General features: G+C 41.9%; 1 protein-coding gene across 12 annotated transcripts in view; it reads left to right on the top strand.

Moving 5' to 3' along the window:
- Positions 1-11,322, top strand: part of LOC124952955 (dystrophin, isoforms A/C/F/G/H-like) — a 224,664-nt gene extending 213,342 nt beyond the window's left edge. For 8 of the 12 annotated variants that reach the window (XM_047503647.1, XM_047503642.1, XM_047503648.1 and 5 more), the window contains 11 exons: positions 5,404-5,663; positions 5,947-6,105; positions 6,336-6,472; positions 6,593-6,797; positions 6,985-7,070; positions 7,175-7,502; positions 7,576-7,687; positions 7,876-8,514; positions 8,641-8,755; positions 9,042-9,131; positions 9,773-11,322. In XM_047503647.1, the coding sequence (XP_047359603.1) occupies positions 5,404-5,663; positions 5,947-6,105; positions 6,336-6,472; positions 6,593-6,797; positions 6,985-7,070; positions 7,175-7,502; positions 7,576-7,687; positions 7,876-8,514; positions 8,641-8,755; positions 9,042-9,131; positions 9,773-9,873 (2,232 nt within the window). In that variant the 3' untranslated portion in view covers positions 9,874-11,322. Of the gene's footprint in view, positions 1-5,403; positions 5,664-5,946; positions 6,106-6,335; positions 6,473-6,592; positions 6,798-6,984; positions 7,071-7,174; positions 7,503-7,575; positions 7,688-7,875; positions 8,515-8,640; positions 8,756-9,041; positions 9,132-9,552; positions 9,565-9,772 lie in introns of all 12 variants that reach the window. The other 4 variants (XM_047503644.1, XM_047503649.1, XM_047503646.1 and 1 more) reach the window with 4 other exon arrangements.
- Positions 11,323-22,496: the final 11,174 nt, after the last annotated feature.

A 22,496-nucleotide genomic window follows, 5' to 3' on the forward strand; every position in this document is an offset into this window, starting at 1 on the left:
GGAGTCTATGGAAAGTCGACAAAAAGGGGACGATTATTATTGCTACCGTATTTACCGACGACGCGCTTGTACTTGCCCGAACGCGTTTCTACTCTCTCATAGAAGATAGATATAGATAGAGAGCTCTTTCGAGAGGGCTCGCTTTCGAGAGACGCGATCCTCTCGCAGAGAGACAATTGCGGGTAATTAACACCGGAGTCGGCCTCGTTGTTCGGCAGAGAGCAAAGCCACCGAAGCGCGTCGGGCTTGTCTCTCCTCGAGCCTCTCTCTCTCTCTCTCTCATCTCGGTTGGCCCTCCTCAGTCGTGCGCACTCTCGACTGGCCCTATCGAGGAAATTGCTCTTACCGTTTCTCCGACTATTGCTCTACGACTAATCTCCGACTACAAATCCGATACTCCGCGTACGACGCGTTCGATTCTTCACGCCGCACGAGGCAAGAGAGGTAGTCTCTTTATTTTGGTGCAGAGCTATATCCTACCATAGATATTAGCTAACGTGGAACGGGACAACGAAAAGACGAAGAAAGTATTCTAACCGGAAAATTATCTCGAAATATGCATGCCCCTCCGTCTTCACGCTTCGTGATTATTCAGTGGATATATCGCACTGAATGGTACGTTCCTGCTTATGGTCGTTTCTCTTATCATTTCTGATGGACAGTTTCCTTTCTATATCGGTACATCGGTGCACATATATGTATATATATATATATATATATATATGCGTTGTTATCGATACTTTTTTCTACTTACTCGATTTAAGAGAAACGAAAGAGTAAAATGCGCGAGATAACGCGCGATTATTACTTAATGCCGTTGCCTCGAGGGCATGCATCGCGTCTTGTTACACGCATTGTTATTTACCTCTCGCATGCAGTTATTCCATGCAGTTATTTCTAAGAAAGATCATTCCGCGCAACGCATATCGAGAGTTTCATCGCTTTCTCTCGTACATTAGAGAAATACGATCGAGCTCCATTGTCGGAAATAATTTCGCGACTCGTCCTTTGTATCTATGTAAATCGTATCCGGCATGCGGCCGGCCTCGATAACGTTTCCTACTCTCGTCGTCCTTTCTCGATGTCGTCGAACGACGAGGAGGATCAGGAGGAGGAGAAATGCATCTAGAACTTGGATGTAGCGACAGCAACAATGGCAAGTTTTTATCGATGAGCCTGCATATTCGATGCCACCACCCATTCTCATGTGTGAAATTCTATCGCTCTGACGGATGTTCCGCGATACGAGATGATCCGTTGAAATATCTTTCTTTTCCGCGCCTCTCCTCTTTATACCGTAAATGTACGGAATGTTTCATCGCTTTATGCGACCGATAGTGCGAGAGAAACAGACTTCAAACGTGCGAAATGGGATATCCTTACGAGTACGTGCGGTACATTCCGTTTGAAATTTATCGAATTTAGAAATGGAAAATTTGTAAAAGTGAGATGTTACGTCACGTTCGATCGATACAAGATATTAGAAAACACGGATGGCTTACGTACGATCGACAAATGCGCTAGAATTAATCGAGTCCAAAGAAATGAAACTAACGATTACGATAAAAGAACGTCGTCGAGAGATTGCATATTACTTCGTCGAAAAGCCATAATAATAATAATAATAATAATAATAATAATAATAATAATAATAATAATAATAATAATAATAATAATAAACGGTGATCTGTCGTGAGATCGCGCGCAAATTCGTCCAATATTTCAGCGGTTTATGACTTTATGAATCCTCGCGTATCGTCCTTTTTATCGTTTGAGAATGACACCGTCCTCGCGTCGCCGTGATATTAACGCTAAAAATATCGATATACTTTTATTGCGTCCGTCGATGTGACTTGAAAAAAAAAGAAAAAAAAAGAAAAAAAAAGAAAAAAGAAAAGAAGAAGAGAGGAATTTGCTCTCCACAAGCGTTCGCGTTATTATATTTATACTTTATTTAATTTTGCAATAATATACGCGAAGAAAAAGGCGCGAAATCATCGTAATATTAATGCTTTTTAGCGATCTCTTCTTCTTTAGGACACGCGCAACAACCGCGTGCGTTCCAATTTCTCTCTCTTTCTCTCCCCCCCCCCCCCCCCCCCTCCCCCCCGCATCCTCCGACCGGTTGGACTCTTTTTCTGTATCCTTCCTCTTTTTTCATCGTCCTTCTTATCGAAGGCCCTTCACGGCTCTTCTTATTTCTCTTCGTCTCGCTTCGTCCTCTAGCGGCGATCCGGCACCGCTTTTTTTTTTTTTTTAACGAAGCTTCGTTAATTATGGATCGAATGCACGAGAAGCCATTAACAACTCGCTAAGACGAGCCACGTTGCGAGAAAATAAGGCGGCCGTGGCCGATGCGAACCAGATCGCTGCCGAAGAGATTTCGATCCCGAGTGAGAGGGAGAGGAGTAGGAAGGAGAGTGTGATCTCGGAGGACAGGGAGCGAGAGAGCTAGAAAAGGAGATGATTTATCGGCTCGTGTTTCTACTACTGCACTCCTTCTTATTTCTCTTCTTCGAATCGTTTTCAAATCGGCGCGGCGCTTCCATGAATCGAAGATGAGCTCTTGGTTAACTCACTTGCGTTCCCCTTCTACGACACGCTCGTTATTTATGGCAACTGGAAAGCTCTTACGTAGATCCGCGCGCTCGTGCGCGCGCGTTGATTTTATAAATTAAGAGATCTTCTCGAATAAAATTCATTCCAAAGTTAGAATCTTAGTAAAGAAAAAATTAAGAGCACGAGAAGAGGAGAGTAACGGAAGAAAATCAGGTTAAAAGTTTGGCAAAATATAATAGTCAAATATAATTCTCTTTGCTCTATTGATTTTACCTATTTTCTTTCGCAAGCACTTCAATCCGACTTTTCTCAAGAAAGTAAAGTATCGAAAATTTTCTTCGCTTCAACTTTGGATCGATCTAAGCAACTTTTTAATATTAATCTCGGTTTCTCATCGATTCATTTATAGTCCACGCTTAAATCTGGCTGACTGGGGAAGAGAGATTTTTATTGGTGATTTTAAGAGCACACCTCGACGTCTGAATTAATTCTGGAGTCGGACTTGATCTTAAAGACTTCTTTTCGAAAATATACTTTCTGCCTTATAAACTTTGTTGGCTCGATCTTAATTATTTCATTTTACTTTTCGTCTTATCGTAATTTTCGAAACTCGAATTCAATCTATAAACCTTTTACTATTCGTACATGGATATATCTTGTAAATGTAATACCAATCAAATATGATCGTTCTCAAGCGTAAAAATCGTTCGTTCTGACGAAACGATACGATACTTTGGCTAACGTGACTTTGAATCTTTTCCAAGGTAAGAACGAGATTTAAGCGAGGTTAAGGTCTAGGGTAATTCGTTGATTCGAAGGAGGAACGAATCTGGTGGCGAGTTTTAGCGCGACGAGCCCGGACTTATAATAGATTCGCATGGCGTGTTGCCAGAAAACTAGGCGCCGCTGACCAATAAATAACGGAAAATCGCCACGAGATTCGGACTATTTACGACCAAATCCCCGCCAGCCCGCTGCTCTTCCTTTTCGTCCTTTGTCTCTCTCTCTCTCTCTCTCTCTCTCTCTCTCTCTCTCTCTCTCTCTCTCTCCCTCGGCCATCGAAAGAACTGTATAATCGACGATTTTGTCAAAAGCGGATAAATTTGATGTGTATCCACGTTTATATATTTCTAAGAAGCTACGTCTTTCTATTTTAACGATACGAAACGTTAAATACATTTTCAAGACAGTTTGTTTCGTTTCGAAATAAGATGGTCCAATGCGAAAAAGGGCGCATATAAATATATTCTCGCCGTATGAGTTTAGCTGAAAAATAAACGGACACTTTTGTCGTACGGAGACGCGCACGTACTCGTCTATACCATCGTATTTAAAAGTACCTCAGAGTTCCTGGTTATATTTCTCGAGCCAGTATTACACGGTCCTCCTGTCACCTCTTGTAACAAAAACAATTGCTAAAGTGGTCCCATTTGTGCGCTCGATTCGAATCGGCCATCAAATTGTTCTGATAAATTCGCTCGAATAACGTACCAAAACACAAAAGTTCGATCGACGAAATACTCAAAGACCACTCGATCGTAGGTTATATTTTAATGTAATTGCTTTATCGCGTTTAAATCAACGCGTTCGAATAGAAATTTGCACGGGACATTATCGTACATTGCAATCGGTTTACGCGAATTCATTTGTCCTCTCAATGTCGTGATTGCGCGAAAATGACCTTCGCGTAGACGATCATTTCACAATTTGCCACCCGATGGATGATATAACGAGATACGCTCCCGTATAATCGCGCAAACGTTGGATATCGCTTAAAATTTTCCTCCTTTTCCTTTTTATTTCCCCCCCCCCCCTTCGAAAACGTTTATTATAGATGGTTCGTTGCGCATGATTTCGCTGCGATAAAATACCGAACAAATAAAGAAACGATTCGGAGGTCCTTTGTTAACGGTTAATTGCCATTAATGGACCACGGTCTATGTGCAACAGTGGATATTGGACGGCGCCAGACAATTAACTTGAATAAATTCGAAGAAGTTCGTTTCGGCCGAGGAGGAGGGTGAATACGGACGAGTGAACTTTAATTGCTTGCTTGGCTACATAATAAATGACATCGCAGACACCGTGCCAAGTCGGAAGAAAAATTACTCGACCACCCGTTCTCTCTCTCTCTCTCTCTCTCTCTCTCTCTCTCTCTCTCCCCTGACGATTTTCAATTGGACCTCCTCGACTCTACCCGCCTCACTTCCCGCGGCTAAAATCATTGAATTTTTTCCTTCGTTTAATAGATATTATTATCCCGGTGCCGTTCGATATTAAGAATCTTGCAAAAGAGTCCCTATTGATTTTACCTAACGACTTCGATGGCGTAATTACTTTCACGTGGAGTAGAACAAAGTACGCCTTCTGATTTCATTCCGATTATATTAGAGAAAAGAGGTAGGAAAATTGTTGCTTTTAAGGATAATGAAATACGTATTAAAAAGAACGGCCGAACAATGCTTTTAATTGAGTACACGGAGAACGATCCTTCTTCTTTCTTCGATATCGTTACAAAGTAATAAAGCAAGTATTTGTTCTTCGACAGATATTACTTTATTAAATTAATCCTACTCGTTGAGATGGCAGAGAGAGAGAGAGAGAGAGAGAGGGAGAGCGAAGGCAAAGAGAAAAGAATGGAGCTGAAGGTATTTAAGTTAATTATGTAGGTCGCGCGTGTACTTTTTGCCTTTGCATTCACGATCATTAATCTCTCCCACCTTCTTAAAAGAATACTCCTTAAAAGAGCTTAAAAGGAGAATTATTATCAATATCTACGTACGTCGAACCTAAAGCAAGGACAAGTTTGCAATAGTCAGTCGCTAATCGTTCTTCTCTTTTCAGAAAATATGTGTCTTCCAAAAGTGTCTTGAGGATCTCTCGTCCCGCATGGCAGCAGCCGAGGCGATCCAAAGCGGTTGGCAAAATCCGAGTGATGCGAACGAGGCGTCGGAAATGCTCGAACAGTTGCAAAAGTTTGGCGAACGATTGGTACCCATTCAGAGGAACATCGAGGATACGAACGATCAAGCTAGCGTCTTTGCGTCGAGCAGCGTCATCGTTTCTCACGCCCTTTTGGCTAAACTCGAAGATCTCAATAGCAGGTACATATATACATACATACATACGTGCAAATGAACTTATCAACTGATCCTATCGCACTGGTCTCGAGTGATCCGTCAATGTTTCATTTTGAAACTTTCCAAATTGCCCTTTCAAACTTGAGGGATTACATAAATATGACATGTAATGTCATATCGATTATACAATGACGTTTCCAATTACAATTCACACCTACCTCCGCTGATTATTTCCGCTCGTAACATAATTTCTACACGTAAGATATCATCGCGCGTTAACGTTACTTCATTTTCCCTGTTTTCGTAGATGGAAGGTGCTGCAAGTGGCGGTTGACGAGCGTTACAAGTTGCTAAGCGGATTTGGAAAGGACGGCAGCACTCCTGGTAGTCAGGCTTTCCTTGCGAGCAGCGTAGAACTACCATGGGAGAGAGCCCTCACGCCCGCCAAAGTGCCTTACTATATCAAGTAATCTTACCTTTCCTTTCTTATTCGATCGAACGCATGCTACGTACCTTTCGCCTGCTTTAAATCGTAATATCTCGTTTGATTTCAAACGAGGAATCTTTTGAAAATGGAAAATAATGGCTTTTGTCAAAGCCATTTCCAAATGTTCTTCTAATTTTATTATTACTTTGGCCGTAAAATATTCTTCCGAAGGAGTAATGATGAATCTCTAATGTCATTATAATTGCCAGCCACCAACTGGAGACAACGCATTGGGATCATCCGAAAATGATCGAGCTGATGTCCTCGCTCGCGGATCTGAACGAAGTTCGTTTCTCGGCGTACAGAACGGCAATGAAATTGCGCACCGTGCAGAAACGATTGTGCCGTGAGTACGGTGGTGTTTTTCTTGATTAATTAATAAACGTCGATGAAAAATATTTTTTATTTGGCTCGTCGTCGATTAAAACACACACTGATCACGACGATTCCCACTTTCGTTTCGCAGTGGATCTCTTGAGCCTTTCCACCGCTTTGGAACAATTCGATTCGCACGGTCTACGGGCGCAAAACGACAAGCTGATAGACATTCCCGACATGGTCACCGTTTTGACGTCGCTCTATGAGATCATAGCGGCGGACAATCCGACTCAAGTATCCGTACCTCTGTGCATAGATCTTGCGATAAATTGGCTCCTTAACGTATACGACAGGTGAGCAAACTATAAATAAAAACGATAGTTGATTAGAACAAGATAAACAAAATCTTTTTTTTTTTTTTTTTTTTTTTTTTTTTTTTTTTTTTATCGGAAAGAAAAAGTATCGAAAACTTATACGTCTGTGATCGTCGTCGAAATGTCGTTGAGATTAGAAAAAAGATTACAAATATGTCCGTTTCAGCCAACGAACCGGCCAAATTCGTGTGCTGTCCTTCAAAGTTGGTCTGGTGCTGCTTTGCAAGGGCCACCTAGAAGAAAAGTACAGATGTGAGTATATCCTATTCGTCATATTTCTAACGACGAGCGGCACGCCAGCGACGCCTCACCAAATATGAAATTTTTGCGTTGAAAAATACTTATCCATTTCGCAGATCTATTTCGACTAATCGCCGATCCTAATCGACTGGTGGATCAACGAAAATTGGGATTGCTGTTGCACGATTGCATACAAGTACCGAGACAATTGGGCGAGGTGGCAGCCTTTGGGGGATCCAATATCGAGCCGAGCGTACGCAGTTGTTTCGAAAAAGCAGGAAAGGACAAGAATGAGATCGAGGCCGTACACTTTCTCAGTTGGCTCCAACAAGAACCGCAGAGTATGGTATGGTTGCCTGTACTTCATCGACTCTCCGCTGCCGAGAGCGCCAAGCATCAGGCAAAGTGCAACATCTGTAAGGAATATCCGATTATAGGTTTCAGGTAAGCGGACCTCTATCCTCCTATAGAGCGGTGGTTGTAGGAGGATTAAAGATAACCTTCTTACTTTTCGCAGATATCGATGCTTAAAGTGCTTCAACTTTGACATGTGCCAGAATTGCTTCTTCTCCGGTCGAAAAGCGAAGAACCATAAATTGACCCATCCGATGCAGGAATATTGCACGGCTGTAAGTAGTGTACATATGCATATACGTATGCGTGTGCGCGTGTGCGCGTGTGCGCGTGTGCGCGTGTGTATGTGTGTATATTGTATGAATTGATTGATATTATATAGCATTAGAATTGCATATAGAAGTAATGTAATATGGGTCTCATACGATGATTGATTATCCTAATTATTTTCTTTCTGAAACAGACAACCTCGGGCGAGGACGTGCGAGACTTTACGAGAGCATTGCGCAACAAATTCAAGTCGAAGCGATACTTTAAGAAACATCCCAGAGTCGGATATCTGCCGGTACAAACCGTGCTCGAGGGCGACGCTTTGGAAAGTCCAGCGCCCTCGCCGCAGCACAGCTCGCTCAGCCAGGACATGCACTCTCGTTTAGAGATGTACGCGTCAAGATTAGCCGAGGTTGAATTGTCCCGTACGAGAAGCAATTCCACTCCGGACAGCGACGACGAACATCAGTTGATAGCCCATTACTGTCAGAGTTTGAACGGCGGTGACAACGTTAACGTACCTAGAAGCCCGGTACAAGTTATGGCGGCAATCGATGCCGAACAAAGAGAGGAACTCGAAGCTATGATACGCGAGCTCGAGGAAGAAAATGCGACGCTGCAGGCCGAATACGAGAGGCTGCGCTCCAAACAGACACCAGGATCGACTCCCGAAGATGGCCATGGCACGAGACAGCCCGATTGCGATATGATTGCCGAGGCTAAATTGTTGAGGCAGCACAAAGGAAGATTGGAGGCTCGTATGCAAATACTCGAAGATCACAATCGCCAGTTGGAAGCACAATTGCAGAGACTCAGGCAATTGTTGGACGAGGTAACACTTTGCACTTATCACGTGCTCCTTTAAAATTGCGTATTTAAAATTAAAATAAAATTGCGTTAATAATATTATTCTTACTGGTTGTCTTAATAAAGAAAAGGATAATTTTTTATTTAACAGCCAAACGCGTCCTCGCCTTCGAAGACGGGTACTCTACAAATTCGAAGCGTTACCGCGTCTCAATTAGCGACCGATTCGCCAGGGAAAATAAATGGCCATTATCACGACTCGCCAGGTACTTTTATCGATCTATTCGTACTGTTCTAATCTTAAAGGACGTCGATTCTACAAAACGCCATATTCAATATCGATAATTATTAACACTGGGCGATATTCACAACTAACACATTATTATGCCTATATTGTAACTTTTATGGTAAAGTACATCGATATCACCCAATATGTGGTACCTAGCGAAAGATAGTCGATATCATTGACACGTACAAATACAATCCAAAATATTTAACGACCAAGACATTTCTTAAGTTTCTGCTTATCGCCATTGGGTATATGGTATATAGGTGGTGGAGGCTCGAACGAGGGCAGAGTGGGCAGCTTAGAGAGACCACCACCCCCGCCGCATTCTCACAGTAATCTCTTGAACATGGCAGGTTCGTTTCAAATTTCGTCATCTTCATTTACATTCTCTCTCTCTCTCTCTCTCTCTCTCTCTCTCTCTCTCTCTCTCTCTCTCTGCCCCCCCCCCCCTTTCTCTATCTCTTTATAGGTATGAAAGATAATCGCGCGAAGCTTTGCTTTTCAATTTTTGGAGGCTTTGACCATCTATCAAAGTTGTCTGTCCCATTCATTGATGCGTCTGATTTTCAGTACTCTATACCGTCAGTACCTATTTCTATTATACGTATATGTATACGTTTATTCGATGCACCCTGCATAATAGCAACTTTGCATATCTGGTTGGTCAAGCCTCGATAAATAATTAATAAGTAGCGATCTGTCGTCTATGCGTCGCTTATACTCCATTGAGATTTAGTGTCGCATTAACAAAACCTTTTTGCTTTCACGCTACAGCCTGGATGTAAGGTAAGGGGGGTAATTAAAAGTAAATCCTTTTTAATTATCTTTCGTTCTTTCAAAAGAAATAACATTATTAACGATTATTAAAGATAAATTGCGCTTAAACATGATATGCGACAAAAAAGAAAATAACATTGTCTTAATAATATAATATATGTATATCGAATCACGATCGACATTGTTACTCACGTTTGTCAATTTTTCATTATCAAAGGTGACCTTGGAAAGGCAGTCGGGGAATTAGTAGCAGTGATGACCAGTGAAGATTCATCCAAGACAAATGGTCAGGGTGCACCACCTCCGGCTTTCAAGTAGCGAAGGAGGATGTAAACCTTTGTGCTTAACTATTTTCATCGGCATCTCGATACGCACGAAAATAGAAAAAGGAAGATATTAGTTATCAAGCGCTGATATATCATCGGCTTTACAATATCAAGAAAACATAATCATAAGCACGAATGATCGATATCGTCAAATTTTTGGCTCTAATGCATATCACAAAAGACAAGAGCATATGGTATATAATATAAACGATTTGTCGCGCAAACGCAGGACCAGGAGACTCGCCATAGTGGTTTTTTCTATTTTATAAGTTTTGATATATACCATTGTATAGCTGAATTTTGTGAATAAAGTTACTAACTAATGGGTTCTTTGGCTTTGGCGATCTCCTGAAAAGTGTGAAACTTTAACTACATACATATTGATACGTCATATCATGGAAAGCGAAAAAGAGAGAAAAAGAGAGAAAGGAAAAAAAAAGGAATTCAATAGTAACGAAGAACTAATGGGAAGAAGAGAAATCAATCGTTATATGCTTGCTAGCTGAACTTATACGAGAGGAAAATATAATGAATTATGATAAGTAACACGATTAAAAAACAAACAAACACACAAACAAGCGCGTGCACACACACACACACACACACACACACACGCGCACACACACACACACACACACACACACACACACACACATACATACATACATACATACATACATACACGAATGAGTAAACCACACGTACGCGAGAATATCATTAACAATGCATGCGAAAAAAAAATAATAAAAACCAATGTATCAAATTGCATATTCTATAAATCGTAGGCTATATTACATACCCATTCTGTTCACTGCCACGGGCTCTTCCTCGATATAATTGAGAAAAGACAGACATACACGTCGTGATTTTAGATTGATAGAAAAGATAGATAGAGAGAGAGAGAGAGAGAGAGAGAGAGAGAGAGAGAGAAAGAGAGAGAGAGAGAGAGAGAAAGAGAGAGAGAGAGAGAGAGAGAGAGAGAGAGAGGGAGAGGGAGGGAGAGGTACTCCATTGTACCCAATTGGCCGCGATTATCGAGTTTACGTCGTCATTACAATGTTCATTTACGTACACATCGAAACACACACACACACACAGGTACACGTACACGTACACAAATTTGCGCACACGCACATAGAATACACGTACATACACAGATTGAAAACATTTTCTATTCGATAATATAAAGAACATAGCAGGGAGAAAGATAGACGTGCATTACGACTTTCGAGTTTATTTTTTATCCAGTTACGTCAGTTTTCCTATTTTTTAACAGACACAAATGGCAATGTCTCTTATTTAAGCACGCCGAATGTTACTTATATATTTAAGAGTATATCGATAAGTATCTAATTTACAAACTGACATCATCTCGTAGATCGTATTCTGATATGTAATAAAAGTTGTCTAGAAAATAAATCTGTCGTGTTTTCGGAATATAGCCACAAGTTCGTCCTATTCATTATTGAACGATTTCTCTCGATCATATTTTATTACGTTTATATTACTTTCCGTGTCGTTATAATGGTAACGAGAGCCATCAATATAATATTGTGAATGGGTAAAAAACATTATGTAAGAACAACGTACGCAAAGAACAAAGAGGGAACTTTTGAGAGGGACGGCGGACAGACATTGAAAAGAGAGTCGAGAAAATATCGGACAAGAGAGAGATTTCGAAAGTGCAGCTGCGCAGTGTAAGAACCTCGGCGAGTCCTCCGGTTTCCGTGTGCGCAGTGTCCTTAAACCGTCCCCCAAGTATCCGCGAATCACGAGGAAATTGAGACATACGTATGTATGTGTATATATATATATATATATACATCTTTTATTCGTACCTATTCGATTTACGATTTGTAGTAGCGATGGGTGCCAGCACGAGAACGTAACGGCCATCCGGGTAGCACATTGTCTTCCCATAAGCGGGCACAAATGAGCGGCTATTAAAATAAATGGACACCTCTTTATCTACATTAAGTTAGTCGAACGTCGAGAAACATCTCGTATATCTATGTGTGAATTATGCCTGCGTGAGAAAATGACAAAGTCATAAAAGTAAAGGCAACCGAGTCGAAAGTCTATTCAAAAATATTAAATTAATATTTTCCAATTAGAAAGACTCGATGGGCAAGGAAAGAAATCGATTTCAAGAAGCTATAGATGTTCGGGCAATAAATGTTTGAGGGACAAGAGATAGTCGTCCATGAAACGTAACGTATCATGAATTGTCTTCGATTTATTCGCTTTTACATCCACGAACGTCGTCGTTATCGCAAGAAATCGATCAGCTGCGGCCGACATACCGCTACCATGCTGCTGGACCAATATATTTGGAGAAATCGAATCTGTCTTCCGACATGCATATCGACATGACCGCGACGCGACGGTGTTACTACTCGAGACGACATCCACCTGCGGACACTAACACGAACGGGTATTTGCACACGCACACCTACGTTTTTACCCTGGGCGATCTCCCCTCCCCATCCAACCCGCACACCCACACCCCACTTCCAGGATCCTCTCTATGAAGGCCTCGATACAAACGCGTACGGAAGCATTCGCGCACGTGCTTAACGCACACGCGAAACTCGCCAAGCGCTCCCGTGACAAACCGGATCTTTCGAGTCGCGCGAATTATTTATTATCTTCAATACAATTGGCCTAGTTCGAGAAGCAACGGCGAGACGCGTGCCGTGCAAAAGCAATGACCTAGCTATTTGGCAATAGCGCCGGTTTTAGCAAAACTATCAGTTTTCGCTTTAATTTTTTTCTCCCCCCTATAAAAAAGATTCTTTTTTTTTCTTTTTTCTTTTTTCTTTTTTCTTACGTCGTACTATAGACGAGAGTAAGTATTGATAATTATGGAATTGCATTTCAGGAAACTTTTGAAAATGTCGCATCGAGGATTAGTCATTAAGATATTGGGAAAGGATATAAACGTAAGTAAAAGATAGCGTTCGCTCGAAGCGCGATTCTCTTTTTAATTGCATGTATCTGATCGGCACGGAGGAAGACCGATCGAAATGAGGATTTGCTACCAGTTGCAGGCTTATCGAGATTATGGCAAATTTGGGCTGATTCCGTTCGCGTTGACTCGTTCCTACCTTCTTTCTCGATGGTTCATTCGATATGCTAATAGCTGCGATTTCGATCTCCTCGTCTACAGCAACGACAGCAACGACAGTGAATCCTTTTACGCACGGTACAATACGCATAAAGTAGCTTTTTTAATATTACCGCGAACGCGTCGGACGTTACGATTATCCTTTGAGGAAGTGTCGCGCGATAAATTCGACGTTGACGTACGCGCGGCCTCTATCTTTCCTTCTTGCCTTGAAGATTTTGCTGGGAAAGAAAGAAGGCGAAAGAAGATTAAAAAAATTCAAAAATATTTTCGTCAAACAACCTGTCAAGCAGATTTCGACTTGTATTCTTTATCGGAGAATAATATACGATCGAAATAATCGACGGTCGCGGGGAATTATCTGCGGCAGAACTTTTTAACGTAGCTAAAAAAATTTGCTCGTTAAAAAGCGGTCTCGAATTAGAGAAATGACTTAAAGCGCAACCTAGTTCGCACCATTTTTCCTATTGTACGCGGTACAACGGGTGACAAAATGATTGAGTTTTCGAAAGAGCGCTATGAGATAATGATAAACCATGGGGTTGATTTGAACGTATATATATATATATATATATATATATATATATATATATATATATATATATATTAAGGTAGTACAGTGGACGACGTGGGTGCACAACGTGAGCGCTCGTAATGCTCGACTTCCTAAAACTAACTTACCAATTAAGCGCGTCCCAACGAAAGCACGTTCCTGCATTGCAAATGGCTTTACATTACTTGCCACACATTTCGTGTTGAAAAAACGTCGCGGCCCGTTGTAATTAAAGACGCATGCACGAAATACGCGCCGACTACAATTTAGGCTGGCAAACGTAACGGCACGCGACATATCTCTGTCTTCCTCTCTCGCAGGCATTTACGCATGGACGTAACCCTGACTCATACTTTCAAAATGCGACAGATAAGATGTAATGTACTTATGCGCGATACGAGGGAGTTTCGTATGTCGACGTTATTTATGCGCTCGTAATTGTATGCGAGAACATTTTGCCAGGCCCCTCTCTCTCTCTCTCTCTCTCTCTCTATCTCGTTCAGTCCTTTAATCTTCGTTCGTTCTCTTTTCATTTCTCACGATCGCCCAAAGTACCGCTCCTCGCTAGCAAATCCCTCTCCTTCATCTTTGACGTTTAATCGACACCTCGAAGCGCCACGCTTACCCAACTTACGCGTCCAGTCCGTTTGTAACAAAAACTTAAAAATGCTCGATAATTAAGAACGATCGATCTTTAACTTATAACTTATAAAACACAAGGAAAGATCTTTCCCTTAATCGGCCATTGACAAATTTGATATTGTCTCGAGGCGATACAGTTATTCCTGTAAGAAAATATCGTATGCAATTAGCGCGATCCGATAAATCAGAATGAAATAAAGCGTGGCTAAATGAAGAGTGCAGTCGTTGCACCTGTTTTGATTCTTTTCTCAAAGCTACATAATAGCCTGTCTCGCGCGTTCCTTCGCTCGTACGGCAGAGTGAGAGATTGCTCGTTATGGAAGCAATCTGCACCGTTCGCCGGCGAAATTTAATCTTACGTTTCGAACACTGACAAAATTAAGGACGCAATATTAGTCGGCGGCTCGTTACGTTGGTAACGAGTGCTACGGTAAGATTAATACCGTTCTACCCGTGAGATGACGTGGAAATAAACTACGGACACGTAATTTTTAACTTTAAGTCGCACATATGCATCCACGACTACTGCAGATCCCCGGTGGCAAAGTTAATTTTTAACGAGCACAATGATAATCCGACAAATGCGACGATTACTCGAACGAATTGAAATGAAACGAAACGAAATTCTCCGTTCATCGACGAATTTCCTCCCACCGAGGAAGTAAATCGAGAAAGAGGATAATCGCGTTTCCAAGAAACGTAATCGAGTTTATAAGAAACGGCTGCCGTTTTCGAGCGAAATCCAGATAATACCTTTGGAATCGGAAGAGCGTGCGAGTACGTGAAAAGGAGACGAGAGAGAGAGAGAGAGAGAGAGAGAGAGAGAGAGAGAGAGAGAAAAGGGCAAAACGCGAATGCGGGCACGCCGGCGAGTACGTATGCACCATAAGAAGAGAGCTACTACTCTGCTCCTGGAAGTCGTTCGAGCGCAGGTGGCCCTTTTCCATAACCACCTGTATCGTCTGTCTTTCTTCGCGTACACTTTTCCATTTGTACCCTCGTAGATCGACGATAGATCTGCGGGTATAAGCGGTAACATTTAACGGTTCGACTCTGAAGCCGTCCCAATCCTTGAGGAGGAGAGCCTCAAAGTCCGATTAAAAATCAACGATATGCGCGCTTCGATGGCTAATCGCTGTCTTGACATTTCCCGTATGAAAATCTTTCTCAAGTACTTGTACAAGAGTACTCGACTACTCGAGGAACGATAAAGACGAGTAGATAAGGATATGTCGTGATCGCGTTCGAAAATGCGTTAGAAAGGGAAAAGAAGCCGGATCGTAAGTTCGACGTAATGAACGTTTTATCAAAAGTAGCCGTGACGCGAAGCGCTCCGTGTGTAATTGCGTCAACGTACAAAGTTCCAATTATGGGGTACGCGAAGAAAGAAAGCAAAGTTTCCAATTATCTCGGACCGCGTCCGCCGTCGCCTCTCTTTTTGCTCGCGCGCCTTCCCCTCGGGATAAAACTGACGCGGATCGTCCGTGCTCGTGCTTCACCTGGATCACAGAGATCGGAGAAACGATCGGTTTCGAATACGGCTCCCCGGAACCGATATCAAAGTTGCTTCGCCTTCCTTCGCTTTGGTCGTCTTGGTGAAAGTCAAAATCGTACTCCCTCCGATTGACCTCGTATATCGTCACTAAGGAAATTAATAGACTCGCTACTCCGAGACATCGACTTTCTTTTACTCTCTCTCTCTCTCTCTCTCTCTCTCTCTCTCTCTCTCCCTCTCTCTCTCTCTCCCTCTCCCTCTCTCTCTCTCTCTCTCTCCCTCTCTCTCTGCCGTGCGGTCGATGACAAAAATATACACAGATTCGAGCTAACAGGCTCTATAAGATTTTAATGAAGCGTTTAGGATCATGGATTTAGGCGTCGACGTACCAAAATTAATTTTCTACTTAATATCGATTAACTCCGTCCTAATCATTTCCGTACGATTATTTTATTACAAACGCTGAATCTGTTCAAGAGATTAAATAAGGCGCGATCGCGTTTAAATAAATATGAAAATACCTTCCGACTAGAAAGCGTGATAGAAGATGCATCGAGATTCATTCTTAAATCATCTCAAACGAGAAAGAGAGGATTTTCAGAAAAGAATCCATGAGGAAAAGATGCACGCTTCCACGATGAAGGTGCACGCGCTTTACGAGTTAACAGTCGACATACATAACGCAGATCGATGACCAAAATGGTAGCACCTGCCTTTCTCACCCAATTTAATTTGTCACCAAGCACGCTCCTCCGAGCGCGTACACAGCGTAAGGGAGAAGAGGAGGACGACGAAGGAAAAGATGAAGCTCGGACGAGCTCGACTTTCTCCGTCCCTTCTTCCTTCGCTAAGAGCTACGTTTTATTTAATTTTTTCATCCTCTCTCTTTTGCTCTCTCCCCCCCCCCCCTCTCTCTCTATCTCTCTCTCTCTCTGTGACGTTTTATTTAGTGGACGTTTAATTTATAGGAGGAATCGCCGTGGCACCCTGAGCGCGACGGGGACAAAATCGTAATCGAGAGAAGAGGATGCTCGGCATTCCACGTATTCGAAGCTTTCTCTGTCCGTCTACCTCGTTGCCGCTGACGGAATCATAAATATGGCTCGCACTATCTGCACCTGGAGATTCCCTCGCTTTGCCACTTTTTGAATTTTCGCTTTACCGCCTGTGCCTTAAACGGGAAAGCCCACTGTACTTATTTGGTCGCGGCTCGAAGGAGAGAGTGATACCTACGTGCCTCGATACCAGCGTCCTTCTCCTCCTCCGACCTCTTGCTTTCGACCGTCGAAAATTCCCGACGGAAAAGCCCGACAGAGAAGATTTTTCATTTCATATTGTACATTAAGAATCGATCGCGGTCGTATAAATGATATTTTAATTTTATGCCGATCAAATGCACTCGTATATCTACTTAAGAGAAAGAAATCTCTCGCGTCGAACGAGCATGTACGACCACGTTCGTGGATCAGAGAGGATAATGGTTTCGCACGTATCCGTATGTGTCTACCGAGAATGAATCTCCCTTGGCCCGGTGCCGATCCAATTAATGCGCCATATGATCCGCTTCCGACGGACGGAAATCGGCCGAGGGGAATGGGCGTGAGGCCATGATCGGAGGATTCGACTACAGGATATGACCGGAGTTAATTGCTAATCGTTAATCTACCCCACTGTGGGGATTCGTCCGTCGGGACGCCATTTGGTTCTCCGATTTTTTAAATCAGAATGTGCCCACATAGTACACGTAAGCCTACATAAGACGAGGTAAGTAATTAAACGGAGAACGACCGATCGATTCCAAATCATTGCTCTTAATCGCGAACCTTTCTTCAAATTTCTATCTTCATTTTTATCGAATATTTGACAAAACGAATTCACCCTCGGATTCTTGTACGCTTTTACCGAGGTTTTGCGAGCGCGTGCCATGTGGCAGATACAATTTCACACCTAAGAGGGATCCGATCGATTTTTCACAACTCGATCGACGTATATTTTTAGGCTCGATCGTATTGTTTCGCGTTTTCTTATTCTTCTAGAATCTAATTGGCTTATCGATCTGGCTTTTTCGATAAAGAAAGTCAAACTTCAGAAAGAAAAATTGCAAACGTTGGCCTTCTGATTTAATTATCGCAAAGCATTGCGTACTATATATATATATTAAATAATCTACTTACTTGTCTTGGACGCTCCACCAATTATTTGTAACAAATTTCGTTTGATATACTCGTACGTGGAAAGAGAGCGTGAGTATAACCTTCGTTGAAAGTTCCCACACAGGCGTAATATATGCGTCAAATATATGCGGAGGATAATATAAAGCATGCAGGAAGAAACGTACGAACGGTTCTAAGCTTTGGATACACGTCCAATCAAGCGATATACGGGCCAGGTGGTATCGTAGAACCGCCATATTTTCTATCTCTTCGCACGAGACCTCTTTTATTTTTCTCCAATCTTTTCTCGTACCTTTCCATCTCGTCGCTTTACAAAAACCCGAAATAATAATTAAAAGGCATGAGAAATTAAAAAGAAAAAGAAAGAAAAATGCAATCGATGTCTTCAGTCGGTTCTCGGCAGAAATCCGCCCTGCCCCTGCCCGATTAAAGATCTCTTATTTTTCATAACCTTTTCATAGCGTGTCTCTCGGTCATGTATATATACTCGCGCGCATTTAGAATCAGGCAGATTCTAAATGCGCTCCCTCTCCTCCGTCTAAAAACCGTCCTCGGGGCAACGGGGAGGGGGGGGGGGGCTGGTCAACACGCGTCGACGCGTGGCCATACGTATGGAAGAAAAAAAAAAAAAAGAAAAAAAAAATAAAAGGAGGGTACACTCGAGGAGGAGAAAAGCTTCAATATCGACTTCAGAGCGGATGACGCGTTAAAGGATCCTCATCGAATCGTAATTTTGTAGGATTAATACATACCGGACAAATCGAACGGGCTATAAAGGCTATCCAAGGTATCTAGGTGCTCGGCCAAGTTGGATATCAATGATATCGGTCATTTCATTTCGGAAAAACTTCCTTGCCAAGTGCTTCGATTTAGCTTTGAGGACGCCTCCTCCTCCTCTTCTCCTCCTCCTCGCCTCCTCGTCGATGTGAACCCCTTTGTAGCTGCATTTACCAGCTGGCGCGCTCCCTTGTTTTCACCTTTGTTCCATACCCGCGAGAGCGAGAAAAAGCTATGAGATAATCCATTTCTAATTCTTTTTTACCTCAATACATGATCGTTATCGGTAAAATGTTTTGCGAAAGAAACAAATTTTGAAAGATGTAAAAAATTTCTTGATAAAGAGGTACGTCGCGAAAATATTTTCCTATATATTACTTAATTATCATCGACTCGTTAGAGCGTTCCTTGCGAGTTTCTTACAACCGTAAAGTAAGGACTTTTCACTTGGGAAAATGAAGACGTGAGTGCCACGATCGACTTCGTGAAATCGAGCAGGTGATGAACGATCTCGAAACCGAGGGTCGAGCGAGCATTCGAAACGAAGGGTCGATGAGTCTATCGAATAAAGAGATCTTACCGAGTGTTGTTGGCCGAAGAAAAATCGTATATTCATGCACGACCTGCATGAATTTTCGTCCGTTGCCTTTATTCGATCTACAATATGTCTCCTTAAAACTATACGTATTCGAAAAGGAACAACGTACTCGTATATAAATATAGTTATATTCGGAAATGATTATACATTATGTACGATGAATGCACCTTGTACATTCTATGCCCAAGGAACGTTCGCAACATGACAGAAATCAGCTCGAAATAGTAAACGTATAACCTTATTTGGCCGCATAGCGATGCATTAAGCAGAGAGGGAAAGAGAGAGAGCATATGGTATCTTCGCGAAAGCCGAAGCAACGTCTGCGATGCAACGTCTGCGATGCAACAGATGGTGCGGCGCGTTGTGTTTGCGTGGCTCGGCTCGGCTCGGCTCGTATTGCACCCCCGCCTCTTCTCTTCGTGCCATCTCTCTTCCTCTCTCTCTCTCTCTCTCTCTCTCTCTCTCTCTCTCGCTCTCTCTCATTGTTCCTGCCCAACAACTCTAATCCGCCTCGACTCGTGCCGCGTATTTCACGGTGCGTAAGTAGAAGAAGAAGGAGCGAGAAAGGAGGTGGAAAGAAAAGAAGGAAAAAAAAAAAGAAAGAAAGAGAAAAAATATGACTCGGCCAGCGGGCGCACCCGGTAGTAATTTGCGGTGGTGCGTGCGCGAGATTTGCAAGAATATTACACCCTTTTCTTCGGCGGTCCTATCAGCCGTCGCACCGCCCTTTCATTATTCCGTTCAACGACTTCCGCGTTGTCGCGGATCTACGAGCACCTGTCATCGGCTAGACGATTCCAATTGATTCCTTTTCAGATTTATGGAGAAACTCCTTTACGGGCTTCTCCTCCGTCTAACGATTGAGAATAGAAGTTTAAACGTACACGTAGACGCGTATCTATATATTACGTTCTTCCTTTTTTTTTTTTTTCTTTTTGGTGAAAAAACATCGCAGGTGGATTGAACTTGCGGTCTTTCCATCGTCTATTAATTTATCGCATTATTCTTCGTATTCATGCATCTTATTCATGCAGGTATTCTCACGCATCATCAATTTAAATAGTCACAGGAAAGCGAGGAATATTTTACTAGACGAGGCTCGGCTAGAAATGTATACGCATACGTACGAAGATGTTGGAGCGATCTAAGGGTGCACCTGCAAGAGCCTGCATGTAATTATAAACGTATCATTTAAAACGATCCCACTGCTATGGATCTCTCTTTGTATTACGTATACCACTTGTGCGAGATGGAATCGCGTTTTTCGGCGAGTATGCTCTGTTTTAGAGAGAGAGAGAGAGAGAGAGAGAGAGAGAGAGAGAGAGAGCAAAGCCTCCGATACCATCAAATATTTCTATTCGAATAACAGAGTCCCTTGTATACTGTATATGCGTACTTGCTACGGAGCTATGCAAAAGTCGAAAATACGAGAAACTACAAGAGCTTTTGCGCTTTCTTCCGCTCCCAAAATTTTCCTTGCCACTTTAAATATGTATCAATCGAAGTGCTCGCCGTTACGAAACTTATTTTCAAACTTATTTTTATGATTTTTCTTTTTCCCTCAAAGTTATCCAAGCGTAAACAGGTTTTATTCGTTTCTTATTGCGCGTCTCTCTCTCTCTCTCTCTCTCTCTCTCTCTCTCTCTCATATTTGGCTTAACGCCAAATCACTTTTTGGAAGGAAAGTTTACGGAAGCTCGAGGATGCGACTCGTTCGCTTTCTTCACCGACGAATCCTTTCTGCCCCAATTTGCATATCGATTGAGCTATCGTCGTAAAGAACAAGTATGCCGTAATTTCGTATTTGATACGAATCAATACGATCGGTAGTGTAAATTAAAAGATTATAATATAACTACTCGTTTCTGCATAACGATGGCATTCCTCCATAATACGTACATGCACTTGCCTACGTAGCTTTTTTTCGAAGAAAATATCAACGAATTTTTTCCACCCGTTCGTCGGACCTAAATTCTCTATTATTTCAGGCATCTTTAAGCGCACGTGTTAGAATTACTCGATCTTCTCTCTATTGTCGATTTATCGGACAACTACAGGTGGATTTTAACCGTTAAAGGCATTAGCACGATCGAAAGCAAAGACGTTACCTATCGTACTCGCGTATTAGTCCTCTTCCAAGTGAGGGTAGCGTTTCTCACGCACGTGTTTCCAAAGAGGAGCAAAATTGTCCGGCTTTCGTTATAGTTCCTTCCTCTCGTGCACCTGCGAATCCCACGCCTTCGTAGCATCTCCAACTTCCGCTTTCGACTTACTTTATTATCATACCAAACGAAACAAAAAGAAGTGTAACTTTTCGTGTAACTGGAATTGATGTAAAAACGTCCGTCTAATTCATTCGTGTTTCGAACATTGCTTCTCCTCTCCCCTTTCAATTCGCATTTAAAACAGTGAGAACCATCGATTGCTCCACGCTCTTAATTCACCAACCGTCTTAATCCCAGAATCGTATATAGACGCACATATATTACGTACTTAAGTACGTATATACCTATTTCGCTCGAAATTCTTCGGTATTTACCGTTTTTTAAATGCATCCGGCTTGCGTTCCATTTACCGAGAAAGAGTAACGTTTTTATTTTTAAATCAGGCCCGATTTGGGATAAACCGCATCAATCGGCATTTATGGTAATAAAAATCTCGAATGCGAACCACTTCATTGGGATTACTGCTCTCTTAAATAAAATAAATGACCGTCGAAATAAACTGTAATGTACTTCTGTAATATATCCTATCGAAACCACTTTTTGCCAAAAATTACGAACGTGTACTACTTTCTCTCTTTGCATTCTTCTTTAAAGATTACTTTTCTTAGCACGTGTATAATCTAAATCGTTCGTCTCTTTCGCAGGCACATGACTTGTTGCAAATTGTTGACTTACGTTTGAATTGCTTTCAAATATATTGCAATTTCAACCGCACTTGAACCGTGTTTGTATATATATATATATATATATATATATATATATGTGTGTGTGTGTGTTTCCTTTTACTTCTCTATACTTATATCCCTAAACTTATATCCCTGTCGCTATAAAATCGTAACGCAATACTCGTTTATGTACTATCATTAGTATGAATATTGAAAACCATCTCGATTGATACCTGACTCGATCAGAATAATCGATCTGATATGTAACTTTGGTTAAATAATCAATGGTAAAACTTTAGGAAAAATGGATATAAAAAATATGAAACATGTATTTGGATATAATGGAAAGACGAGAAACA

This window comes from Vespa velutina, chromosome 11 (genome assembly GCF_912470025.1).
Source record: "Vespa velutina chromosome 11, iVesVel2.1, whole genome shotgun sequence".
Classification (NCBI taxonomy): domain Eukaryota; kingdom Metazoa; phylum Arthropoda; class Insecta; order Hymenoptera; family Vespidae; genus Vespa; species Vespa velutina.